Below are 19,306 nucleotides of genomic sequence, written 5' to 3'. Positions count from 1 at the left end.
CCAACACACTTCACAGCCAAAAACTGCTTTCTGATTTGCTACTTTATAAACAAGGCTGCCAGTTTGTTCACTTTAAGATAAGTAGCCTGATAATCAGTCTTGAGATCTTGTACTTCAGATTTAGATTCAATGGGAACTTTCCATGTCTACTTGGAATAAAACATGAGATCTTAAACATCAAGCTAAATGGATGGATCCTGTCTAACTTTTCATTCATAAGATAACATTTTGATAAATTAGGTTACCAGAACATCAGCTTGCTTCTAATGTTCCAGCTGACTAATTGAGGTTCGAATCCATTACCTTCTAATTTGGAAGTAGCACATCTTGCTAATCTAAGCTAATGTTTGACAAATGTTGTATGGAGGTTTGGCCCACACAAAAATATTCTTTTTTTTCCATTAGAAAGTTTCTTTAGAAGTGATTTTGGATTTAATCCACTTGGCACTATGTACTGTTTTTGTAAAGAATAAAGGCCCAAATATTCTGAGGAGTGGTACTCACAGTTAGATTACCGCTCTGCTCCTACTTTTTTCCATTAGGACTGAACTCTATTTCCAGCCAGTAATTCTGATCTTGGCCACTTCAAAATGCGAAATATAACTGAAATTGAACAGTGTACTCATAATGCCCAGTGATCAGAGGAAGCCAACCACGCCGTCTTTTATAGCAGTGTTTGTGTTGTGTTCTTTCAACAGCACAAAAGTCCTGGCTGATATCAAGTAAATAGTTAGCCAGGAGTTGCTAGGTTTTAATCCGCTAACATTTTGTGGAGGTAATTATTAGATTAACTGAAGCAAAACCCTCCAAATTCTTCAACTTTAATGGACTCTTTCAGAGGGTTCCAGGCACAAGCAAATTGACCATTGGAAAGTTTGATTTCCCAGGCAATTCCCACAGAGTTTGCTATGTCTAGGATTCTGTAGAGTCCTGGCACTCAACTCCAGCCCTGTGCTGCTGCAATGACTATTTGACCATCAGAATATCTAGGCCAAGATGTTTTTGTTCCCAGTTTGAGACACTTACTGAAAATTTTGGGTAATTAAACTTTACTGATTTGTTAATTGATCATGCCTAGAGTTGGAAGAGGAATTGGATGTTTAATTTTTCTAGTTCCTTGCCCTTAGTCCAGTTGTGCCTTTTTAATTCGTGTTTGAACAGTTTAAACTTTAATTTCTTATGGGAAATAGAGTTCCTTTAGTTTAGCTGAAAGAAAAGTATATATAAGATTTACTCTTTAGTTTGACATTGAAACTGTTAATGATATTCATCATGTTGCAGTGGGCATGGTCTGAGGTCAGGTTTGTTCATTTTCCCTGCTCTTAGTTAGCGCTTTCAAGTTTGGCAAACAGTCGGTCTGCTCATTTTATGTCTAATGTACTAATAAATGTGTCATTCTTAAAATTAATAGTAAATTGACAGCAATTAGGCAATTATTATTACAATTGCTTTATTTCAACAGTTAATCATTACAGCTTTCAAAAATTCTACCGTTTTATTGCAATCGTTTACCTTAATTAAGTATTTCAAGCTGGTGCTCATTCACAGTGATGTGAATGAATTGCTTTTCAGGATGTTGAACACCTAATTAACTAGATGTCTTAACAATGAAAATTACCTTTGTTCAAGATAAATTTCTTAAAACAATGCTATACATCTGCCAGTTTCCTAGTAAATAAATTTAAAGATGGGTTGAGACAGTGAAATTGATGTGTTATGAGGCAGCAGAGTTGTTTTAAAAAGTTGACATCATCTCACATGAAAATATCTGCTTAATAAAGAAAATAAGTCAATGATCCCATTAACCTACTTAAACGAAATTGCATTCATTCATTCATTCATACATACCAATAACTCTACCCATTGCTCTTTGTTTACTATCGGGATATCATATCTCTATTCATTCATTCGTAACTTTACTTACTGCACTTGGTTTAAGACAGCAGGTTTCATTCATTCATTCATTCATTCAGACCGGTACTAAGTCTATCTGTACTTTTGCACTTCATTCCCTATACATCCAAAACTTAATATCGTTAAAAAGTTCATCATTTTAGAGCTGACGTTTCGAGTCTAACTGATCCTTTGTCAAAGCCATCCTGATAAAAAGCCCTTTATCCCTGTTCTGCCAGTCAGCTAAATTTCTATGCACGCCAGTACCTTGCCCCGAACACCATGGGCTGTCATTTTATTCAGCAGTCTCCTGTGTGGCACCTTGTCAAAGGCCTTTAGAAATCCATGTAGATCACATTCACTGGTTCTCCTTTGTCTAGTATCTTTATTACCGTCTCAAAAAATTCTATATAAATAGAATTTGTAGCTTGCAGCAATACATATCTTGCTTTTAGATTTAAAATAAACATTTGAGTGCAAAGGTAAGACCACTTGCTGATTTAATTTTTTTTCTAAAAATCAATAATCACCCAAAAAATTACCTTCAAAATTGGTACAAATTTTCCAAATAAAACAGAAGATATTTTGTGAACTTCAGTGTTAATTTTACAATCTAATGGTGTTTTTTTACTTGTTTCAAAATATTTAATTGAGAGGACTAATGTCTAAAGATTTGATTTTGCAGCATGAACAGGATTTTTTTTCCAGTTCTGTGTTTGAGATTTTTCTAAACTGAAAAATAATCAAAGATGCTTAACAGCCAAATATACAGTGAGGTACATGGGAAAATGAGGAATACTTGGACCTTTGGTAAAACTGCTGTGTGCCCCTTTTCAAGGTGGTGAGGGGCAGGGTGTTGAAATTAGGAAATAATCTTTTCAAAAGTACAAATATTTTTATTTGCAACATTTTGTGTTTTTTATGCTTTATATAATCTGTTGTGAAGACCGACCCATTACAAAAAGACTGCTCATTTCATTTAATTTTCTTGTCAAATATATATCTATATATATATTCAAGAAGTAATAATATATCCCTGTCAAAGATCAAATATCCTCACTTTACAAATTAAGTTTACCTAAAATTCTGATTTTCAATAGTCTAATTCATATATATATATACTAATAAATTAATAAGATTTTTGAAATAAATTCTGATGACTGGTGTGAATTTAACATGCTAGCTTATTTTCTCTGGTTCCTTGTATTGTTCGGTGTTTCCAATATTTATTATAAAACAAAAAAATCCAGAATTTATGCAAATGAATTTTCTTTTTATTTTTCCTAGCTTGCTAGAGGTACCTTTAAGCCTAATGATTCGCACACTCAATCTTCATTGCAATCAAATCACCAGAATTGAAGGTCTTGGCCAATTGCGGCAGTTGCAACACCTTGATCTCTCCTCCAATCAGATTACTCGTATTGAAGGACTAGACAGTTTGGTGGCCTTGCGTACACTAAATCTAACCTGTAATTTTATAACCAAAGTAGAAGGTTTGTGAATGACACTTGCAGTTATCATATTGTTGAGATGTGCTGATTCTGCTTTGCTTTCTTTACTTCAGGCCTTGTTTTATGTTACCATTAACTGTAATGTTACCATGACAGTTTTGGGCACCTTATTTTAAAATGAACATTTAAAAAGAGGAAAGGTGGAACAGGATTTAACTAAAATATTGCAGGAATTGAAGGGTTGCAATTAGGAATAGATACTTGAGAAACTGACTTCTTGCTAGACCTGAGGCAGTTGTTTATGAACCTGACAAGGTTCCCAGGTTAGAAAGGCTTATGATATTTTAAATAGTGTTAGATTTTTCCCACTAGATAATGTTTTCAGACAGCCATTGCTTGGCACGGTGTGTCAAGTGGCCATCTGCACGAGAAAACTCTTAGTATTGTATAAAAAAAAGTCTCTTTGATTCCAAATTTACCATCTTTATTCACTCTACTTATGTGCAGTTATGTGTTATGGATGTATAAGTATCTTGTTACAAAGAGGAGATTCATCTTCTTGGGAATCAACTCCCTCTTGGTCAGTTGCAACAAATACCTTTAAGTGTTTTATTGCACAAAAATATATTACACCAATTAAAACATAATAATCGTCAAAATTAAGGAGCTACTTACAATGTTTTCTTCAGTGGAAGATTAATTTTATCCCTTGCTGGCCCTGAGGAAAAATAACACAAAATGTGACATCAAACACAAACCCAAATATAACATTTAAACAGTAATGAAATGAAATATATGCAGTTTAAAAAGACCTTTTGAGTGCTTGAGTTCTTGTAGTTAAACCTGAGACCATGGCTGTTTAGCCAAAGTCTTATCTTAGTAGTAATGAAATTTGTGGGATCCTTGAACTCCAGATGAATGAATGTTTATCCAATTTTTTTTTAATCAATGGTGCTGGCTTTCAAGATCTTGAGGTGATAGAGAGAATATCTTCCAATCCTTCACAAGCTCATTTTCTTTTTTTTCACTCTGCTTCTTGAACAAGAAGTAATGGAAACATTGTTGATTTGTGTATTCCCAAGTCTGACTTCATTGTCTTTCCAAGCTTGACATTTATAGGCAACCTTTTTGTGTTCAATATGTGCGACTTCTCATGCAAGGAGTTTCATGATACTTGACTCAGTTGACTAATTTCCATGTCTTCAGAAAAAATGGCGATTTCAGTTCAGACAATTTGAAGAATGCCTGCTGACACCTCAAAACACACTTTCAGTTGGCAAGCACAAAATGTGCTTGTGCAGTATTCTTGCAGTGAGATTATTCCATCCTGTTTGTTCATATTTATTGTGATTACTTGGATGCTGTCTTTTTTTTGTACAGGCAAAAGTGATGTGAATTTTTGGGAGTGTCAGGAAACAGTCTTTCATTTATTTCAAATTGGCTTCCTCAATGTGTATCAATCAGTAGGGTGGTGATCACAGCAGCCACCTTGTCATATTTCGTTTTAGAACCATGTTAGTCCATGATGTTCTCGGGTATTAAAACCAGACGATGGACATGAAAATTGACCGTCTATATTTCACCACCAATCATGACTGTAAATGTGTTGCTCCGATGGTATTGAGCTTCTGGTTTCAGAGCAATAAAATTAAACAATTATTTTGTAACTAGGATTTCCAATTTATAAATTGCCTGTGTGCAAGAGTACTGCACATGAATTTGCAATTTATGTGGATATGTTTATCATGATGTGTTTCTATATAAAAGCTGTTAACAATAACATTTGAAAAATACTGTTCTCTCTTTAGGTCTTAAAGAACTTACCAATTTAACGAGATTGAATTTATCGTACAATCATATTGCTGACTTAAGTGGTAAGTAGAACTTCTCTCGCCACTTCAAGCTAATGTATGGTTTTGCTAAACAGATATATTTTATGACTGCCAGGTATTTTATTTTAAGTTGATGTGAATTGTAGCAGTGCAGTAGTAAGGTATCTGTATCTGAACCAGGAGGCCCAAGATCAAGTCCCACCTGTTCTAGAAGTATGTCATATCATTTTCAGAATTGATCGATTAAAAAATATCTTGCAGCAGTTTGTATTAGCACACCTTTTTCCTCACTCAGTTTTGAAACCAGTAATTTTGGTTATCCTATATATTGTCCTGCTTACCCTTTTAAAGTATTCTATTAGATCATCCTGCTTAATATATCTGCAGTCTTGACGCACCTAATAATATGTCTTCCTTCAATGCTGGTCTTCATTGTTGTCTGCTGGATTGGACTGCACTCCCGGGTTCCATTCATATCCGTCTTTTGTTTTTGGTTTGTTTGTTTATAGCTGGAGTATCCATTCTAGTGGCTTGTCTTAGCTCCCACACTATTACCTGTGAATCCCCCTTAAACCCTCCTTGTTTGTAAGGTACATGCTGCTCTTCAGTGCCCTAGTTTCAAAGTTATGCTGACACCTCAAAGCACACTTTCAGTTGGCAAGCGCAAAATGTGCTGGCGCAGTATTCTTGCAGTGAGATTATTCCATCCTGTTTGTTCAGACTTATTGTCCTTACTTGGATTTTTTTTTACTGGCAACTCTACCTGAACCTCACTTCCTCAGCTACTGCTAAACCTTCAGGCTGCTTATATGGTACCTAGTACTGGATTTTTTATTCACTCTCTACTCTAAAATCATTTCTTTAAAGACTGAAATGATTCCTTCACTCTAGCAATGAGTCTAAACTAAACTGTTTACAACTTTGTTGCCAGGTTTGGACCCAGTATAAGCTTCAACAATATACCTGTGCCATCACAAAGACCATGTAACACCATCTAACTTTATTCCTATCGCTGCTCATCTGCTGCTGAAATGCTTCTTTATGCCTTGGTTGCCTCTAAACATGACTTTTAGACACACTCTTGGCTGTTTTCCCACATTCAACTCTTATAGACTTGAAGTCATCTGACACTCTGCTATTTGTCTCTGAGCCTGCACTAAATCCAATTCACTAAACGTTGCTCCGCTCACTGCCCTGCACTTGTTCCTGGTCAAATAATGCTTGCCTTGATTTTAAAATTCTCGTCATTTATTTCCCACTAAGATCCCCCCTCTCTACTGATGATCGAGATTACAGAAGCAAAGTGTTGATAATAGGGCTGGTAACACCATTGAATGTCAAAAGGTAGTGGTTAGATTGTCTCTTATTGGTGATGATCACAGTCTGGCATTCGTGTGGTGCAAATATTACTTGCTCCTTGTCGGCCCAAGCCTGGATATTGTCCAGATCTTGATGCATTTGAACACAGACTCCTTTGTGTTAGAGGAGGCATGAATGGTGCTGAACATTGTGCAGTCTTCAGCTGTGATTTTTATGATTGAGAGAAGGTCATTGATAAAGCAGCTGAATATGGCTGGTCTTAGGCCACTGTCCTGAAGAACTCCTGCAGAGATATCTTGCAGCTGAGATGATTGACCTCTAATGAGCACAGCAATCTTCCCATATGCCAGTTACAACTCTAACCAGCAGAGAATTTTCCCCTGACACATTGATTCCAGTTTTACTTGGGCTCCTAGATCCAAACTTGGTCGAATGCAGCCTTGAAGTCAAAGGCTGTTACTTTGGAATTCAGCACTTTTGTCCATGTAGTGAGGTCAACAGTTGAGTTACTCGGGCGGAGCCCAAACTGGACATCTGTGAGCAGGTTATTGCTGAGCAGTGCTGCTTGATAGCACATCTGATGACACCTTTTATCACTTTACTGATGATCGAAAGTAGACTGATGAGGCAGTAGTTGACTGGGTTAGATTTTTGTCCTTTTTATTTACAGGACATGTCTCAGAAACTTTCAAAATTGACAGATGCCATTTTGTAACTCTGCTGGAAGGGCTTGGCTAGTAGCACAAGTCTTCTGTACTCAGGTAATATGGTGGCTCAGTGGTTAGCACTGCTGCCTTACAGTGTCAGGGATTCTTAAAACTGTGTAATGTTATCAGTGCCCATAGCCTTTGCCGTATCTATTACCTTAAACTGTTTCTTGAAAGCTGTTTTTAGAGTGAATCAAACTGGCTGTACACTGATTTCTTTGATGTTGGCTTACATTGGAAGAGGCTGAGGCTGATCATCTACTTTGCACTCTGGCTGAAGATTGCTGCCTTATCTTTTGCACTATATTGTTGGGTTCTTCCATCATTGAGGTTGGCGTTATTTGTGGGCTGCCTCTTCCACAATGAGTTGCTTAATTGCTCACTGTATGTGACAGGACTGCACGGCTTAAATCTGATCTGTTTAGTTGTGGACTTGCTTACCTCTGTCTGTCACTTGCTGCGTGCGCTGTTTGGTAATTTTACCAGGTTGACAGCTCAGTTTTAAAGATGCCTGGTACTGCTCTTAACATGCCTGCCAGCACGCTCTGTTGAACCAGGATAGATTCCTTGTCTTAATGGTAATGGTAGAGTGTGGCGCTATGCCGAGCCCTGTGATTGCAGATTGAGCTGGAGTTAAAATTCTGCTGTTGTTGATGGCCCACAAGGATTGCCAACCATGAGTTCCTAGACCTGTTCAACATCTGTCCCATTTAGCACAGTGATTGTGCCACCCAACACAATGGAGCATATTCTCACTGTGAAGGTGGGACTTCATCTCCATAAGGACTGTGCAGTGGTCACTTTTACTATTACTCTTATGCCAGCAGATTGGCAGAGATGACAGGTCAAGTATATTTTTCCCTCTTGATTCCTTCACCATCTGCCATAGACTCAGTCTAGCAGCTATGTCCTTTAGGACCTGACTAGCTCTATTGGTAGTCCTGCTGCTAATCCACAGTTGGTGATGGACATTGAAATTCCTCACTCGGAATACACTTGGCATCCTGGTGGAGTAGTAGTGTCCTCTGAGCCTGGTCTTGTTTCTAGTTGTGCATCTGGCATCACATGTAGGTCAGACCAAGTTAGATCTGTTAGGTTTTTCAAGAATTAATAACAGCTGTCATAGTCATCCATTGCTAAGAGTAGCTTTTTTTGATTCCAGATTTTGATTGAATGTAAATTCCAACATTTGCCAAAGTGGGATGTGAACCAATGACCTGAGGGTGTGACTCTGGATTTTTAGTGATGTGACATTACTATTAAACCATCATCTCCCATATTTACTTTGAAACAGATGAACCATGTGCAGCCAAAGACACTGCTCAGGACTGGTCACCTATAGCTCTCTGAATGCTTCATTTAGCATCTGCCCAGTTGCTCAATCCTGATTTGATGTAAAATAATACTGCATGGATTTTTGAGAGCAGAGTAAAGGAAATCACCCCAAATTGGGAATTCAGATTGACAGCCTAGGTTTTTAGCATTGCACTTTTCTTGCATTCAAATAATTCCATGGCAATACCAGTATGTTGCAACAAATATTTCAAAATAAATAGCAACTTAATTGCGGTAAGACAAAATGATGACTACATTCTGTCAGAAATTGAGACTTATAGCAACAGAAGGAGCATTCTGTCAACTAGCTAAACTGAATAGTTTAAATAGATTGCATACAGTAGTGATTTCTACATACTCTTTCAACATAACAGTGCTACTCTTTAGCCATTGGATGCTTATAACCCACACTCATACTAATATGCCAATTATAAGGTGGCTTCATACAGAACTTGTAGCTTTGTGTTTTCTGGCTTTAAAGATTGTGAAATATCAACTTGAACATCTGGAGTTTTTGGTGCATGGCTCATTTATTTTGCCCATAAACTTGATGTTATTGTTTTCTAGTTTTTTTGTGTCAGTTAAAACAAATGCCATAATGTGGTGAAAATTAGTGGGAACCAGAGATTTGAGAAGCCTTGAAAACTAGCAGGGGATAATTTTAAAAAAAGCAATAAGGGGGGAGAAGATGAAATCTGAGAGTGAGCTAACTGATAATATAAAACAAGATTGCAAGAGTTTTTTTTTTAGCAATCTCAAAAATGGGAGAGAGGCAAGAGTAGACACCCGACCACTGGAAAATGAGCCTGGAGAAGTAGTAACAGGGAACAAAGAAATGGTGGAGGAAATTAATAAATATTCTGCATCAGTTTTCAGAGTGGAACACACCAGCATACTAGAACTTGTGAGAGTTAGGCGTTGGAGGTGAGTGTAGTGGCCATCACTAAGGAGAAGTTGCTGGGGTAACTGAAAGGTCTGAAGGTGCATTCATAAGCTCGACCAGAAGGACTATCCTAGACTTCTGAAAGACAAGGCCATGGAGGTGAGGTGCTGGAATACTGGAGGTTGGCTAACATAGTGCCACTGCTTAAGAAGGGTGGTAAGGACAAGGCAGGGAACTACAGACCGGTGACCCTGACGTCAGTGGCGGGGGAGGGACATGGCTTTGTGCATGGGAAATCATATCTCGCAAACTTGATTGAGTGGTTTTGAAGAAGTAACAAAGAGGATTGATGAGGTCAGAGCGGTTTTTGTGATCTATATGGACTTCAGTAATGCATTCGACAAGGTTCCCCATGGGAGACTGATTAGCAAGGTTAGATCACACGGAATACAGGGAGAACTAGCCATTTGGATACAGAACTGGCTCAAAGGTAGAAGACAGAGGGTGATGGTGGAGGGTTGTTTTTCAGACTGGAGGCCTGTGACCAGTGGAGTGCTACAAGGGTCGGTGCTGGGTCCTCTATGTTTTGTCATTTGTATAAATGATTTGGATGAGAGCATAAGAGGTACAGTTAGTAAGTTTGCAGATGACACCAAAATTGGAGGTGTAGAGGACAGCGAAGAAGGTTACCTCAGATTACAACAGGATCTTGACCAGATGGGCCAATGGGCTGAGAAGTGGCAGATGGAGTTTAATTCAGATAAATGCGAGGTGCTGCATTTTGGGAAAGCAAATCTTAGCAGGACGTATACACTTAATGGTAAGGTCTTAGGGAGTGTTGCTGAACAAAGAGACCTTGGAGTGCAGGTTCATAGCTCCTTGGAAGGGAGTCGCAGGTAGATAGGATCGTGAAGAAGGCGTTTAGTATGCTTTTCTTTATTGGTCAGAGTATTGAGTACAGGAGTTGGGAGGTCATATTGCGGCTGTACAGGACATTGGTTAGGTCACTGTTGGAATATTGCGTGCAATTCTGGTCTCCTTCCTATCGGAAAGATGTGAAACTTGAGAGTGTTCAGAAAAGATTTACAAGGATGTGGCCAGGGTTGGAGAATTTGAACTATAGGGAGAGGCTGAACAGGCTGGGGCTGTTTTCCCTGGAGCTTCAGAGGCTGAGGGGTGACCTTATAGAGGTTTACAAAATTATGAGGGGCATTGGTTGGGGAGTCCAGAACTAGAAGGCATAGGTTTTTGGTGAGAGTTGAAAGATATAAAAGAAACCTAAGGGGCACCTTTTTCATGCAGAGGGTGGTATGTGTATGGAATGACTGCCATAGGAAGTGGTGGAGGCTGGTATAATTGCAACATGTAAAAGGCATTTGGATGGGGATATGAATGGGAAGGGTTTGTAGGGATATGGGCCGGGTGCTGGCAGGTGGGACTAGATTGGGTTGGGATATCTGGTCGGTATGGATGAGTTAGACCGAAGGGTCTGTTTCTGTGCTGTACATCTCTATGACTCTAAGGAGATTTTGGAAGCATTGGTGATGGTCATTCAGGAATTACTGGAGTCGGGAGGGTCCCAGAACACTGAAAAATGGCCAAAGTAACACCTCTGTTTAAGAAGGGAGGAAGGCAGAAGATAGGAAACTGTAGGCTGATTTAGCCTAACCGCATTTGTTGGTAAGATTTTAGACTTGGAAGTGCAAGGTAAAATAGGGCTGAGTCTGCACAAGGGGAGCTCATGCCTGTCAAATCTGTTACACTTCTTTGAGGAGATAACGAGCAAGGTTAGGCAAAGGAGAGCCAGAGGACATGATCTGTTTGGATTTCCAAAAGGTCTTTGACAAGGTGCCATGCAGGAGGCTGCTGAATAAGGTAAGAAGCCAATGGTGGTAGGGGCAAGATACTGGCATGGATAGAGGAGTGGCTGACTAGCAGAAGGCAAAGATTCAGGATAAAGGGGTCTTTTTGAGGAGGGCAACCAGTGGAGTTCTGCAAAGGTCCATTTTGAGACCAAAATTATTAATGTTACACATAAGAATCTGGACAAAGGAAGTGAAGGCATTGTTGCTCAGTTTGCAGATAACACAAAAGTAGGTGGAGGAGCAGCTAGAGTTGAGGAAACAGAGAGGCTGCAGAAAGATTTGGACAGACTAGGAGAGTGGGCAATTAAGTGGCAGATGGAATATAGGAACTGTGAGGTTATACACTTGAGTAGGAAGAAAAGAGGCACAGACTGTTTTCTATATGGGGAAGGTCTTTGGAAACCTGAAGCACAAAGGCACTTGGGAGTCCTAGTTCAGGGTCTCAAGGTTAATATGCCGATTCAGTAAGCAGTTAGGAAGGCAAATGCAACATTAGCATTTGCTTAAGAGGGCTCGAATACAACAGGCAAATGCAATGTTAGCATTCATTTCAAGAGGGCAGGAATACAACAGCGATATACTGCTGAGGCTGTGTCAGATTCTGTTCCGATCCCACTTGGAATGTGATGAAGAAAAGGGCCACAGCACAATAATGGTAAAAGGGTTTTCGGGAGTAAACTATTAATTTAAAGAAAATGATTAAATAAACTGTGTTCATGATTAGTTTTGATACCTGCGTAATTGTATCTGACTGAACTACAAAAAGTTGGAAATCAATGGAGAATATACTAAGCTGGATGCAAGGAGGAAAAGCTAGTCCAGGACAATCAGGAGAATGTTTGGGCATGGGGGGCAGTCAGAAGCAGAGAATACAGCAGACAAAAATCAAATGCATTGGTTGCCATCAAACCTGCTGAAAAAGGTGACGTATTTAATGTAAGAAACCAGTGGAAGCTGTGTGCTAATTCTGACATCTGCTCCTCGACCAGGGCCTTCTGACAAAGCATCAAGCTATCATTTTCCAATATGGTCCCATCTCCTTTCAAGATCTTCTCCTTACAGCCTCCCACCTCATTGTTCCCCACTGCAAACCTCTCACTTGTATCTCTTTCCCAAGATACATAAATAGAACTACCTTAGGAGACCAATCATTTCAACCTGTTCATGCCTCAGAGATGATTTATTTTCTCTGATTTGACTTAAAGTTTTGTTTGCCATGTTGAAAAGCTTTCCACCTACATTCCAAACTCTAGTAATTCCACATATCACTTTAACAGTTTCTGGACCCAACCTGTCTCCTTTTCACCGTGGATGACAAATCAATTAATACCACCATTCCGTGGCAGAGCAGTCAGTAGGTTCTTCACAATTTGCTTGAATGGACACCTTACTAGTTTTCAATCACCGCTGTTTTCCTCCACTTCGTGAAATTTGTTCTCATAGTAAGCAACTTCTCTTTTGATACCATTATATTCCTCCAGATAAAAGTTATTATTATCAAATGCATATGGTCCCAAGCTATGCCTGTCTTTCCATGGGATAGATGGAAAATTCTTGTACTTTAGTGTTACTCTGATACTCTCTCTCACCACTTTTTCTGGTACAACCTGAACTTGAAAATTTCATTAACTTTGTTTCCAAGTTCTCACACCTTTCCATTCCCCATCTTTGGTTCTCTCTTTCTTTCTTTGATTTCTCTGTCTCCATATTGACCAATATTCACCATAAGTACACTGTTTCACACTGCTACCCTGACTGTACTTTCTCACACAGCACTTCCTGTAACTATTCCATTTTCTTCGCTTGTATCCTGTTTGAGAACATCCTCTGCTAAGTCCATGCTATATCATGCACTTTTGCTTTCATTCCCTTCCTCTGCCTAATCTTCCATGCAGTGCATCTTCCACTGAGCATTCCAAAGGGGCTATTTCCTGTGCATTACCCTGTTTCACTCAGTTATGATGGCACCCTCCCTCCTTTCCATGGCACCTTTACTCTATACAAATGCAAACCATCTGCCAGTTTACCTCCCATCTGTTCACTGACCAAGGCCCCAAGTATTGCTTTAATGCAAAAGAGAAATTTACTTCTATTTCTTCTTTCAGATACTTGTGCCTTGTGTACTGATTAACATCTCGTCTCATTTACAGAAGTGAGGTGAGAAAGAAAGATGAAAAGAAAAGGTATCTCCATTGGTCAAGAAATATAAATCTGAGCTTCCATTTGCCCATTCTTTTTAATTCTCCCTTCTACTTCATCTCTACACACTGAGTTATCAGTCACTTTAAGGAGCAGCATTTCATTTCTCAACAGGCGATTTATCACCTTCCAGACTTGCTTATATTCAACGGTCTCACATCATAATCTGTGGCACCATTATTTTTTCTGCTTGTGTCTTTTTTTTCTGTGTATTTACATCCCTTCTAGATGCATCCCATGTGTCAGTTAGCTCAGTTAGCTGGATGGCTCAATCGATGCAGAATAATGCTAGCAATGTGGATTCATGTGCTGTCCCAACTGAAGTGGTCCTTGGGGCTTGCCTCATCACCTTTCCCTAGAATGATATTAAACATACATCATGATTAGCAATCCTTAAACAAATGAGGACATTGCATGGAATTGGGAAATTTGACCTATTTCTCTCTGCCTGCATAATCATACCTTTTGTTCTTTCATTTGTTCTGCCTCCACCCAGTCACAAGCATGCACGTTCTCTCTCTCTCTCCTTTCACTGCCTTTGCAATTTGTTTACACCTACATCTCTGATATTTTCCAATTCCAAATGATGTCAACCTTAAATGTTTCTCCCTTCACAGTTCCTGCCAGAGCTGCTGAGCATTTTCTGTCTTGCACCTTAGATCTTTGTCTTTTTGATTTCGGAGATGTACTGATTGGGAGTGAATTAGTATAATGAATCATTACTCTTAAACATGACACCAATATGCATTTTAATAAAAAACATTCTGCAACTGACTACATTAATTAGCTACAAAGTGAACTGAATATGTGTTGTTGTCGCATTCAGTTACCCATCCTGAAGGGATTGAATCCTTGTTGGTGTTTCAGAGCTATTAATCACCCTGTATGTAGATCTGCATTCCGCGATAGTGACTGTAGGCATGCTATTAGGTGAGAGAATTTGCAATGATCATAGTGGAGCCTGTTTACGATATCACTTGAACTTCCAACTTGAGTGGCCAGATAGGAAGCTAGATGATGAGGAGTGGAAACCCTGCCTAATACTTTGCTCAATAATTAGGATTTAATTAAGCCAAATGTAGTGATTCCCCAGGCATCCTAACTGAGATGAGCATTTGAATAGCTTGCTACTCGAATAAACTTCCTGCGACTTGATGGTAATATATCTACTTCGTACTTTAACTGTGAATTTAATGAATATGAATGTTTTACACTGGCTGTTCATTGGGATTTTATATTTACACAAATTAGCATATTTCCAATTAATTCAAATTTCATGCAATAAATGAATTAAGCAAAATTCTTCCTAGGCTTCCCAAATGAGGCCACTGAATATATTTGCTATCACAAATTTCTACAAAATTGGCCTAACTTGCACATAATAATGTAGGGCTTAACTTACCCATTGTGTTATATCACAGTTTGAAAGGGCAGTGACAGTAGAGAGAGAGAGAGAAAGGAGAGCCCTCTTTCTGTCAAGGCAGGCTTTGCTGGGTTTTGGGGAAAGAGGAGGGTAGGGGGTTATGGAGGAGGCTGTAAGAGGATGAGTGGAGACTTGGGGGATTGGGTGGGAGATGAGGAGTCAGTGGAGGACACAAGGGGCCAAAGGCAGTGCAACAGGTGTGGGAGAGAGGAGATTGCAAGGGCAGGGAAGGGTGATGGAAGCTGCAAGGTAGGGTGGGCAAGAGAAGAAGCCTAGAAGGGAAGCGAGGAGGAGGCTGACTTCATGCAACTGTGCCTTGGGCTGAATGAAACCATTCATATTGCACTGCTCCTCAATCACAGGCTTTTTCCACTCATTTCCTTTTAATTAGTTGAGCCTTTTGGCAGCACAGGCAGGAGAGAAGTGACCTCTAATTGGAGGAGGAAGTACTTATTAGTAAATGTGAAGATCTTGTACTTGGAACAACAGCTTAGCAGGTCACATAGGACCTGTCAGTGGGTCACATTATTGGATCTTCAAAATGGTTTGAAGGTTTCTCTAAGTGAAGCAAACCCATTTTATAAATTACTGAAGGCATTTAAGAACTTTTTAGGTGTAAATATGCCATTTATTGAAGATTTGTCTTTGTCAATAACCACCTGAAATTCTCACTCCTAATTCTTGTGGAAAGATTTATCTTCACTTTGCTTCCCTAATCCCTGTTTCTAATGTTCTAAATCTACCCCACTAACACCCCATAAAACATTCTCTCACCACCTCCTTACAAATCTATCATCACTACCTGTTCTTGTATCTTCGAGTCATAGCATTTTGCAGCATGGAAACAGATCCTTTGTTCCAAACAGTCCACACTGACCATATTCCCATATTAAACAAGTACCACCTGCCTGCAAATGGCCTATATTCCTCCAAACCTTTCCTATTCATATACTTATTCAAACGTCTTTTAAATGTTGAAACTGAACCTGCATTCACCACTTCCTCTGGCAGTTCATTCCACGCATGAACCACACTCTGTGTAAAAAAAACGTTGCCCCTCGTGTCCTTTTTTTAATGGAAATATTTATTGAAAAGATTTTCCATTCTTACAAAAAAACCAAAGAAAGTTATAAAAGTACAGAAAAGTAGAAATAATATCATGCTATTATATTATGTTAAAGTACGTTGACAATAAACTATTCTTCAAGATACAGTCGGCTCCTATTTACTTAACCCAAATTAGCATAAACTCAAATAAAATAACATTAAGTTAAACTACAGTCCATCAAAAGGAAGAAAACTGAATCGTCCCTAACTTCCATTCCCAGGATCCTCTCCAGCTCATTCATTATGGCCCCCCAATATCCGTGGATCTTGAAACAGGACCAAAAGCAAGTGTAAGGATGCCAATACTGTTTTTACATTTGGTACATTTCAGAGAAGATCCTTTCTTAAGCTTTGCTAACCTCTCTGGCACCACATGGGCCTAGTGGAGGATCTTCACTTGCATATTGTGCCTTGTTGCACATTGAAATTTTCTTTACATTCCCCCATATATCCTCCCATGTGTCTGATGAGATTTCTTTCCCTAACTCCTAACTCCAAATCTCATGGAGTTTCTCCATATCCCCAAAGGCATTCCCTCTCTGCAGGTGATGTATGGAACGAACTGAGAGAGCGCCCCCACATCAGAGCACTCTTTGTTCTATATCCAACTTGCAGGGCTGGGCCAAGAGTGTGGTCTTCTTCTGTATGTAATCCCTAGCCTGGAAATATCGGAAAAGGTCCCTATTAGGGATTCCGTATTTCTGACCTAATTGGCTAAAAGATATCAAGACTTCTCCCTCAAATAAATCTCCCAGACAGGAGATTCCTTTACCCTCCCATGCTCTGAAGCTGGAGTCCATTGATCCCAGTCTAAATCCTGGCACTCCCACTAACTAAGTGAACAGCGAAGTCTTAAGCAAATTGCCGTTATTCTGCTACATTATCCTCCATGCTTTCACTGTATTTATGTGAATCAGACTTTGTGCTCAACTGCAGATCTCATATTAGCCTCCCTAAGATAGGTTGGAAGGCACTCTTGGCTATACGAATGACTAGGAGAAAGTGAGGACTGCAGATGCTGGAGATCAGAGCTGAAAATTGTTGCTGGAAAAGCGCAGCAGGTCAGGCAGCATCCAAGGAGCAGGAGAATCGAGGTTTCGGGCATGAGCCCTTCGTATACGAATGACTATACATCTCTAGCAGTGGTTCAGCTAACATGTGCATGAACTCCTGATAAAATTCACTCCGGCATCTGTCTTGACCGGGTGCCTTACCACATCGGAGCTGCCTTGCTCCGTCATAGCTTCATTTAAAAGGGAGGTCTGATCAGCATCTATACTAGGGAGGGCCAAGTTTTCAAAAAAGGATTCCATTCTTACTTCTCCATCCCCACAGCCCTCCAACCGGTATAACTCTGCATAGAACTCCCGGAATCTGGCATTGATCTTCATTAGTTCACGAGTGACATTGCCAGTTCTCTCCCTGATAGACACAAGGGACTGTGGAACACTTTCCTTCTTAGCCAGGTATCTACCTGGCTTATCCCCATATTCAAACAGCCTTTGCTTTGCAAAGGAGACCCCCTCTCTTCGCCACTTGTGTGAGCACTGAGTCCAGAGCAGCAGGGAGAGCCATGATCCATTGCAATTTGACCACAGATGGTCTGGTATAATATGCAAATTTGGCTGCTTTCAGCTAGGCCTCAAGCATCTACTGCTGCTCTCCTCTCTACTCCTTTTCGTTGTCGAGTATGAAATAATCTTATCCCTTAAGAATGCTTTGGTGGTCTCCCAGAGCATTGATGGATTACTGGCTGTACCCCAATTGATGTCCTAAAAAGCCCTGAACTCCATTTTGATGTACTGTACAAAGTTGTCAGCCTTCAACAGAAACTGATCCATGCATTAGTGCTGCGTGCCTACTCCACTACCTTTGGTCTTAACATCTAAATATACGCCGCATGGTCCGAAATAGTTATGCTCCTAATCCTGCAGGCCGACACCAAGTCCAAACAAACCGATGGAACAAAGAACATATTAATTCTTGTGTGGCACTTGTGCAGGTTGGAGTAAAAGGTAAAGTCTCTCACATTTGGGTAGAGGCACCTCCATACATCCACTAGCTCCAACTCCTCACACAAGTCCACTCACTGTCTAGACTGCTGAGATGTACCCAACAGCCCTGTTGGCATCCTGTCTACCCCAGGGTCCATGAGACATTTAAAGTCTCCTATAATCATACAGCGCACCCCAAGAACCATTAATTTAGCGACTGCATCAACTAAAACTTTGAGAGGATGCACCGGGGGACAGTAAACTTTCAGGATCCCATGTATCAGGCCTTGAGAATGACGGACCATCCATGTGCATCCTTGCTTTGATCTGTCATCTCAAATGGGAGGTTCTTTCATACCAGTATTGCCACTCCTCTGCTTTTGGAGTTAAAGGAGGAGAAGAATACCCTCTCATATTCCCCCTGCTGTAACTTCAGATGTTCCCCATCAGTCAAATGTGTCTCTTGCAAAGCACGATGTCAACCCTTTCCTCCCTAACGTTTTAGAGCACCTTTTTCCTTAATGGTGGAGTGGTTCCCCTTTATATTCCAGGTGCACCACCTGAACAGATCGCTAGCCATGACTGCACACTGCAGCCAGTGGTACCTGGAGAGGAAGAATCCCATTCAATATGCGAAGAGTGGAGACAAAACAGACTTTATCAAATCTAAAGACGATTCCTACAAACACTAACAAAACTACTAAAACTAAAAAACTAACTTCTACTCCTAACTTAAACAAACGAACACAAAAACACAAATCTCCAGAGATCTTCCCCCTTGTCCATCGGGAGCATTCACTCCCAACCTCCTAACCATCCTAGCATCTTCCAGTTAAGGCCACACCCAAAGCCCCAGTAATGGGGAAAAAACCCTGTTATTTAAACTCCTAAAAGTTAACAGTAAATGCCCATCCCTTCCCCTCCGCATCTCAACCCCACACATCTTTACACCAAAGGAGTAACCACCCTTCACCCAGTAAAACAGAACAATAGAATAACTAATAACCATCAAATAAATTTAATATAAAACATACTGGATTTTACACCAATGCAATACCAAGCCTATAAGGCCTAAGACCCCAAAAGGGAAAAGAACAAAGAGAGAGAAGATATTATATTATGCCATTTTCTGCACGCACCTTTTCCTCCTTCCCCCTCCACCAAAGTCTGTCATTTCAACGTGTTCAAAAATTCTTCTTTTTCCGCAGAGTTGAAGTTGTAGATAGATCACCCATAATTGAAATGAAGCAATGCAGAGTTCCTCAGAGAATATCGAATGTTTAAAAGTTTTAATTTT

The 19,306-nt window shown here is 39.8% G+C and overlaps 1 protein-coding gene across 1 annotated transcript in view; it reads left to right on the top strand.

Moving 5' to 3' along the window:
- The window catches only part of lrrcc1 (leucine rich repeat and coiled-coil centrosomal protein 1), a 179,201-nt gene that overhangs the window by 9,774 nt on the left and 150,121 nt on the right, over positions 1-19,306 (top strand). Inside the window, exons 3-4 of the mRNA XM_072570311.1 lie at positions 3,181-3,386; positions 5,153-5,218. Coding sequence (XP_072426412.1) covers positions 3,181-3,386; positions 5,153-5,218 — 272 coding nt within the window. The remainder of the gene's footprint in view (positions 1-3,180; positions 3,387-5,152; positions 5,219-19,306) is intronic.

Source organism: Chiloscyllium punctatum, chromosome 5 (assembly GCF_047496795.1).
Source record: "Chiloscyllium punctatum isolate Juve2018m chromosome 5, sChiPun1.3, whole genome shotgun sequence".
NCBI classification, from domain to species: Eukaryota; Metazoa; Chordata; class Chondrichthyes; order Orectolobiformes; family Hemiscylliidae; genus Chiloscyllium; species Chiloscyllium punctatum.
The sequence above is the reverse complement of the archived record's forward strand: the minus strand, read 5'-3'. Positions and strand labels throughout refer to the sequence as shown.